At 42.5% G+C, this 8,462-nt stretch overlaps 1 protein-coding gene across 1 annotated transcript; it reads right to left on the bottom strand.

The window, feature by feature from the left end:
• Positions 1-180: 180 nt before the first annotated feature.
• LOC128750543 (PR domain zinc finger protein 12-like) lies at positions 181-6,031 on the bottom strand. Its single transcript, XM_053850735.1, has 6 exons — positions 5,893-6,031; positions 3,184-3,416; positions 1,744-1,934; positions 1,432-1,587; positions 1,036-1,150; positions 181-923 (listed from the first exon to the last, which is right to left on the bottom strand). The coding sequence occupies exons 1-6, from the start codon at positions 5,937-5,939 to the stop codon at positions 490-492; spliced, it is 1,176 nt and encodes a 391-aa protein (XP_053706710.1). The 5' UTR covers positions 5,940-6,031; the 3' UTR covers positions 181-489.
• Positions 6,032-8,462: the final 2,431 nt, after the last annotated feature.

Raw genomic sequence — 8,462 nt, forward strand, 5'->3', positions numbered from 1 at the left:
GACAGACATGGTGTCCTTATATAGTGAAAGGTCATCATGTTGTGGAAATACAAGAACAAAAAGGCAAGATTGAAACAACAACGCAGGCAGCAGACATGTTTAAATTTGCATCATATCATTTATTTGAGATAGAATAAGCACAAATGTATTTACATCCACATGTACAGTCGCGTTACAATACAACTTTTCAATTTTACAATTACACAGGTCTGTACAAGTTTAAAGTGACTATTTGACGATACAGTGTGGAACAAACACGGCCGAAACGGAAGTCCACGGTTGTTTGTCTGCTTCACCTGAGCTGGTGAGATGTGAAATCCTAAGAAAGTCTACACTGGCACCGAGGATATAATCTCAAGTTACAATCAACAAAACTGTGGGAATTTTGGTCACATGACAGATGAAACAGATGTCTCACAATCACATCGCTCCACAAAGAGAGTTTTCGTCTGATCTAAAGTGCATGTTTGTGTCTCTGAGTGTTGGTCATCATAGCACCATGGTGGGGATGTGGTGCACCATGGGCATCTGGTGCGGGTGAGGTACCGCGGTCATCTGAGGCGGAGAGGGAGACACCTGACTGGGAGGGTCGCTGGCGGTCACCACCGGCTTGTGGCGAGCGCTCTTCTGATGTGCCCTCAGGCCCGCCAGCTGAGAGTAGGCGCTCTGGCAGACGTGGCACTTGTAGGGACGCTCGCCAGTGTGCAGGCGCACGTGGTTCCGCAGCGTCGACGACTGGCTGAAGCGGCGGTTGCAGAAGCGGCAGACGAAGGGCTTGTCCAGGGTGTGGATGCGCATGTGAGAGCGCAGGTTGCTGCGGGAGTTGAAGCCACGGTGGCATATGACGCAGCGCATCCGACCAGAGGATGAAGAGGAAGAAGATGGCGAGCACGAGGAGGAACCGTCACACTGCTGGGGATCTTCTGGAGGAGCAAAGAGAAAAGGAGGCTCAGAATGGATAAGCATGACACAATCCTGACTCCAGAATGTATTATGCAAAGTGAAGCAGACAGTTGTGAACTCAGATGTAATTACCATTTCTGTTTTTCTTCTGGTGCTCCTCGTCCAGGCCGGGGACTCCAGGAATTCCCAGGAATGTGTTGTGAGTGTTTCCGTACCAGACGAGCAGCTCCTGATCCGGAGGGATGGTCTGAGGAGAAAACATTGATTCATATATTAAATTCCTTTTGTCCTTCCTTCTCCTGTTTGACAGGAAACATAGGCAGAATTTGGTCAAATTAATCGTAAAAATATTTTATTTATAACAGCTTATTTTTCATTAACGTGCCATGACTGGTCTCGCCACCAGAGAGCAGTGTTCTAATCACTAAGTTCTTTTTTTTTCGCGTTTGAAGGCCTAGAAAATGGGCCTCGGCCCCGATTTTAAAGTGAAATTGCGATTGTGAAAAGTTAACTCGAGTCATTTCTCACCTCAACAGCTTTGTAAAAGATGCTGCTGCCGATCTGAACCACCTCCAGGTTCTGCTCTTGTTCGTTCCGGGCACACTTGATGTACGTCATCCAGCTGCGCTGGTCCTCCTGACTGGCGTCGATGAAGTACCGAACTGTGCCATCTTCATTGAACACCTGGATCATATGGATTACGGTTAAAATGGTTTCGAGTCGCCTCGTATTTTATCCATGCCCTACTGCTCCCGGTGAGCGTGAATTTAATTGTTGTTTGGTTTTCGAACTCCACATCTTTTTTTGTCGAAGAATTCAGAAGCGGTTGTGGACACTCACCTCCCACATCAGGTTGTTGTTCTTCAGCAGGTCCACGTGTTCCGGAGACAGAACCTTGCCAGTGAAAGGCCCCATTTCTGTCCCAGCTTTGATCCATGTCTTGGAGAAGATGCCGAGACCTTCTCCTGGGATGGAGCTTTGCGCGATGATCACCTCAGTGGGCAGCACCAGACTGGACAGCTTCTGCACCTCTGCCAAATAATACACACAAAACTCACGGTTATTTCAATCATTCGCGACGCATTTAAAACATCAAAGTGTCATTTAAGAAAGTGAACCCGAGCTGGTTGAAACTACCCGAATCTTATTTTGGTCACGAAACATGAAGCCACAGTTGATCCTCCGTTAAATTCGATTATGTGGTTGAATTGGAACTTTTTGTTGCCGTGGGGGAAAAAAAAACTCCTTAGAAAAGAAGACACTTTTTTTCTTTAATGTCAAAATCAGTGTTTTTCTTTTTTCATTTTATTTCTGTGCCGCAAAAAAAGCGGGGTTAAACGGTCCTCTATTGCGCAGGGTCCAGCGATTGGTCACGCTTCAGATGTGATATTCATTTAAGTTTACTGGAAAAGAAACGACTAATTCCAAATTCATTATCCTTTTAGGGACTTTGTAGCAATAAATTTGCGCTGAATGGACAGCGGACTTGTTTAAAGGACTCTGGAATTCTGCGCAACAAAAAAATGGAAAGGCGATTAGATGGTTGACATGCAATGAATAGCATTAGATTTAGCCTTCACGGCGCATTATGCGAGGAACAGCAAATCTTTTTAAGAGGAGAGAAAGAGAAAAGCTCCAGAGCCCCATAGCTGCCAAGAGAGGAAAAGAGACTGTCCGGAGATTGATGAATGTGGGAGAGAAAAAACGGGACATTTCAAAGAAGGGAAACTCCTCTTTTTTTTCTCCTCTGCGGAGAAGTTTAAGTGGAAACTTTCCCAGGTCAAGCACAAAGTTAACCAAATGAATTTAATGCTTGAGGAGCGGAGGGTTAACGCGTTAAATGGAGCAAGAAAACGGACGAAAAAGAGGAGAATTTCACTCCATCTCGAGGTGCTTGAGACTAAAGCAGAAAAGGTGTATAATGAGAAAAGTATTATTGAATAACGTTCGCTTTGAGGTAAGTATTTGTAATAGTCGCGCTCGAGATACGCGCGATGCGTTTCCTTGAAGTTAAACTGCGTAAGTTGCATGCACGAGGTTCTTCATAAAGATGAATTAAAATACCTTTCACGAAACTTTTGACAGTTTGAACGTCCAACGTGTCTGAATATGGCTTCGAATGTTAGTTCTCGCGCATGCTTTACGCACAACGCTGCGACACTTCTCGGTGCTAAAAGCGCAATAAATATTCTTGCCATCGCCAAATCCTAAAGAGACGCATTAAATAAATCGCTTCCAACTTGCAAATCCTGCATAAACTGGATGGAGCGTGGGGTTTACCTCCAGCGAAGGACTGCGCCAGTACTTCGGCGGTGAAGGCGGTGCGGTGGCCGCTGCTCGGCCGCTCCTCAGCCAGGTGCTCCCCGAGGACGTTCCTCCACCTGCCGTACAGGAAACTGTGCAGGATGTCCGAGGTGATCACGTCAGACAGCGAGCGGCCGGGACACTTAAATCCAGACTTGAGAGCCAAAGCGTCGGCGGGCAGCACGGAGCCCATGTTGTCGCGGGGGGATCTTGAGAAGAAGAAGGAAAGAAAAAAAGGTGGACGTAAGCGCTGCTCCTGCGTCTCTCTGCTCCTCGAGGTCTGTCTGCCGACTCTCCCCGCGAGGGTCCCTTTATATCCAAGCGGCAAGTGTGACCCCTGTCTAATTACTTATTAATGACACACCCCTCGCAGTGTGGCGCTGCTGCCTGCTGCTCCGCAAACGCACCAGCGCAGCTTTGCCCAAACTTTCCGCTCATTTAATTATGACCGGGTTCCCATTCAACACGTTGTCAAAGCTCACGATGGCAATAATGAGGACGAAAAAGTACTTTGAATTATTCATAACTCACAAGTGGATTTTTTTTTTTGACAACTTGTCTTTATAATAATAGAATCACGACTAATAAATAAAACGAGAATATACACTTGACACATCCACGTCAGAACTGCGTTTTAAAAAACAATTTCGTCTCACAGCGAAGCTCTTCATAAAGTCTGCGGACGTTTCTAACGACGTTTATGTGAGAAATTTCCTGAAGCATCGAGAACTTGCGCAACCATAGCGCATCAATTATTCCAAGCGTAAATTCACTTTAACAGCTAATATTATGGCACATTGCACTTTTTGAAGACTGCAAGGGGAAATTGACAAAAAGGGTGCATTATTTTTCATTCTTGATGCATGCATCTTGAAATAACTAACCAGATTAAACATCAGAACAGAAAAAAAAGAATATATCATCATCGACTAAATGCTAAATTACTAATAGTTTTTAAAGTTGCTAATCTTAATTATGCTACCGCACAAAACATTCTTAAGCACAATATTAATATTTAGCAGGCAGAATTAAACATCTGATGAAGTTTATAAAGGCAGTGACTCTGCATATAAATACCAGGAGAAATTTTTTTTATCTCTTTGGCTACTTTAGCACTGATTCATAACTTTCAAAATATGTGAATTATATGAATTATCAAATTTTAAATATTAAATCCTGTCGCCACTTTAATAGATCCTGCACATGTGAGCCTCCTCTGCTGTCGATTAGAAGTCAGAGTTTATGATGGAAATAAAATGCTGTGGTTAATAGCAAAAACTTAAATGAGTAATATATCGCTTTTTGGCTGTAATGTACGCTACAAAATAAAATATACATTTTGTTAGGTAGCACACAACGTTTTGTTAGTACAAAAAGGTGTGTGATAATAAAGGATAATGATGATAAAGTGGGTCATTCAGTCTGGGACTTGTTGGCTCGTTTGTTCTCAGGCACTTGTTATTCATGTGCTGGTATTATTATTATTTTTTATTATGGTGAGGAGCGAGCGCGGGAATGTAACAAGAATAGAAACGTGTTTTTTTCTTCTGCGCACATTGTTCGCATGCAAAAAAAATGCAAAGCTGCTTTGACGTGGTTCACTTTTTCAAGCCCTTGTTGAGGTAAGCGGTTTAATATTCATGGCTGTTTCTGGGCCCCCTCCCCTCAGCACCCCCATTTCTCCCTTCCCCTCAAGTATTGTGACAACGTTTAGATGAGTATATACCAGCCTTTTCTTCTTCAATAGTTTTTTTCTTCCTCTCTTGAGCCTATTTTTCGGACTTGATGGACTGCAGCTAAATGGGCAGTTTTCCTTCTTTTCCAGCAGGGAGAACATCTTTATTCCATCCCGGCTTGCAGGTTTCCTATTCAGCTCCCCCTCCAAGTAATGTCAGGCCTCTGAAAAGTGCTGCAAATCAATCTTTCATGGTGTTTTGAGGCCAATTTGACATCCATGCACTCTTCTTTTCACCACTACAAGGCCATCGTCTGCATAGAAGAGTGGTGCCCAGTATATGGCAATGTAATGAAAAAAAGAAGATGTGGCCTAAACACAAAAGCGCAGCAGTCGAGATGGATAAGAAAAAAAGCTGGCATGAGGTCCCTTTTTCTTGGTGGAGAACGTCAGCCTCCACTTGCAATAATCAAATAGAATCACAAAATATTAAAATGTGGCTGCTGTTTCTGACTAGCGTTTAAAAATTGGATTGGACGATTGAGTGCTACTTTATGTTCACTTCATCACGTTGGTTTCTTTAGTGATTGATATGCAATGGAAGACGCTTTTCCTTCACAACCTTCACCAAAACAATCAAGGTTTTTATTTTAAGTTGAGAAAGATGGATCTAGAAACAAACTGTATTAAAACGGATATTAAAAAGCAACCTGAATCAACTTGTACTTTCCGTAAATGTGGATCTCTTGTTGAATGCATCCAAGTAAAGTTTTTAAAATGAGAAAGCGCAGTCAACTTTCAATATGTTATATGGAATTCAACGCCCTCTAGCGGTAGTTCAGATTCAAGCGGGGTTTTTCTCAGCGCGTATGCCTTTTTAACGAACTAGTAAATTCATTTTTTACGTGAATTGCGAGACACCTCAATCGAGATTTACGTCTTAACGTAACGTTGAACTGACAATGAAAAGAAAATCATGTATGGTGAAATCCCATCGGTGTTATACTGACCTTCGAGATCCCCTGAAGACGGCAAAATCATTGAAATCTAAATACATTCAATCTTTAAAATAAAATGGAAAATGATATAGCTACCAGCAATCGCCGAGATAAAGACGATTCGCTGACATGTGACGACAACTGATCGGCGACAAGACGCTCCGCCATTTTGTAACGACAGCGAGGGGACAACTTTTTTGTTATATAGTGTTGATAGAAAATAGAGCATGTTTACATGCACAAATTCTCGCTAGAACATCTCGTATATGAATAAAAACATATGAAAAAACATACATCAATAACTAGAATTTGTATATCTGTGAACAAAAAAAGTGAAGGGGTAAAGTTTGTCAACTTCCGGGTAAAAGTTCTTGGTCGAAAAAGGAAAAAAACAAGAAAAAAACACTAAAATAAGTCTTAGTTTTGAGGTTTGATAATAAAAACATCACTGACTTTTCAGTTCACAAAGTTTGAAGAAATGAAATCAAATGTTTGTTTTCAGGTTAGCGAACGTGACGTGGCGAATACGCAACGTTTATTGAAATCAAACGGGGAAAAAACCGTCCTCACGAACATCAACCTGAAGGCAAAGTACTAGGGAGAACACGCCCGTATTTTTGGGGAAGGTGAGTGACAGAGCACGAAAAAAGATTAGTGTGAAACAGCTGCTTTTTATGAGGAGGCCCCTCCCTCGCCTGTGTTCCCAGATGAAATTTCTGCGGCGCTTTCAATGGGATTTTTTCTCATCTAGATTGATTTACATTGATAGCATTCACCAGCCAAATCCGAGGTAAATGGCGGGGCAGCGGGTGGGGCCCCGCTCTCTATTAAAGAGGAATTAAATGAGCTGAATTGGGGTGACGCATGGATTTGATTTGCTTATTTATGCATTAACCTATGGTCTTATTCTGGAGCTGGTAAAGCCTCGGGCATGTCGCATTGTAAAGCCATTATTGTGCCCATTTAAATCTGATCAATTTCGTGTGGATGATTGACAATTATTGCACAAAGAGTGTGGTCATTGTTTTTTTTTTTCTTCTTCTTCTTCTTAAAGAGTCGGTGGGAACGCTATCAAAGGGAAGCGTCCAGCACTGGAAAAACCTTTTAAATAAATTTGAATACATTAGATGCTTGCTAAAGTGACCAGCTGTAGTTTGGAAAAGCTCAAATGTTTCCCCTGTCAGATTAGCACTTGGAGCGGCTACACACACCCGTGTCTCCCGGGATCCTCTGCGGGTCATTAAAATCAGATTAAAGTAGCGGCAGCAGAAGTGCGGCCCGAGATCCGCTTATGTGTTGCAAAGGTGAGAAAGGTGCGCCCCCCCGACTCCGCGCCCCCGGACTGGAGTGTGACAGGAGGAGCCGGGACACCTGCCTGATGGGCGGGGGGCGCCCGAGTGCGTGTAGCCCCGAAAGCCTATTATCCAACTCCAATGAAAAACCCATCACCGCGCCATTTTGGATCATTTAGACAGTAAATTATGCTGAAGGAGCGGCGACCCTACAAAAGACGGATTGTGACGTCACGCCGCATGAGCTCCATGGCGATTGATCTGCGAGAGATCGATCGCTCAACATGAGACGGCGAAGGAGGAGAAGATGAAATGCCGTTTCCAGTCAATTGAGCTTCAATTGCTTCCAAAGTTTACTTGCAATAACAAGGTGATTAAAAGTTGGAGACGGATATAAACGACTTCAATCTCTATTTGACGATCACCGACGGGACAGATCGATTTCAATATCGAATTTCCGACATTTCCCCGCCACCTTTATGAAGGTAATGCATCAAATATCAGAAGCATTGTGAGATCCAAACACTAATCCTGAAATCAGATCATCTCTGAAAGTAGCAACAAGAAACCCAATGAGCCACTAACAAGATTCAGATAAAAGAAAAGTGGTCATACAGTTGTAAGGTCTGTAAAATAGAAAATAAATAAATAAATCACTTCAATCAAGCTGAGACAAAACATAAGAGCACAAACACTAAGGATGATCGACTTGCTACAGAAGCCTTAATGGAAGACTGAGCTTTGAGAAACAAAAACACATTTACAAAGAACTACTTTTTTTCATATATGAAGTGGATTGTAATAAATTGAAGATATATATATATATATATATATATATATATATATATATATATATATATTACACGAAACGGCACACTGCAGAACACAACAGCAGTCTGTTGAATAAGAGAAAAAAAGCCCAAAGTTTCTATTAAAATTTCCTGCATGGCTTCTTGCAAACCTTTGCTTTCAAAACAGAGTCTTGCTGATGTCAGCGCATATTAAAATGAGGCCAAGAAACCATCCTGATCTCAGCTCGACCATCAGATCATGACTGGAAGAAAGGCACTCCGAAATTGATTTCGTCATGAACATTCTGAAAAACGTAAATAAAGTAGGTGGCAGCCACCTTGCTCTAAAACTTGGTTACATTGCAGGCAACACTTTGAATGAAGCACCAAAACTGCTTCTTGTTGGCCGAGTGTAGGACCCTTTTTTTTCCTTACAAGGACCAAGCCAAGAGGGCATTTCTCTCCATCTGTGAGCAAACCAGTTTTTTTTTCCCCATCT

Source organism: Synchiropus splendidus, chromosome 1 (genome assembly GCF_027744825.2).
Source record: "Synchiropus splendidus isolate RoL2022-P1 chromosome 1, RoL_Sspl_1.0, whole genome shotgun sequence".
Classification (NCBI taxonomy): Eukaryota; Metazoa; Chordata; class Actinopteri; order Syngnathiformes; family Callionymidae; genus Synchiropus; species Synchiropus splendidus.

Bases quoted from the DNA above. Each gene is read 5' to 3' on its own strand.
- LOC128750543 (XM_053850735.1), bottom strand. From the start codon at position 5,939: ATGTATTTAGATTTCAATGATTTTGCCGTCTTCAGGGGATCTCGAAG. The intron at 1,588-1,743 runs GTGAGTGTCCAC...CATATGATCCAG, and splicing joins ACAACAACCTGATGTGGGAG to GTGTTCAATGAAGATGGCAC. The intron at 1,151-1,431 runs GTGAGAAATGAC...TTTTCTCCTCAG, and splicing joins TCTTTTACAAAGCTGTTGAG to ACCATCCCTCCGGATCAGGA.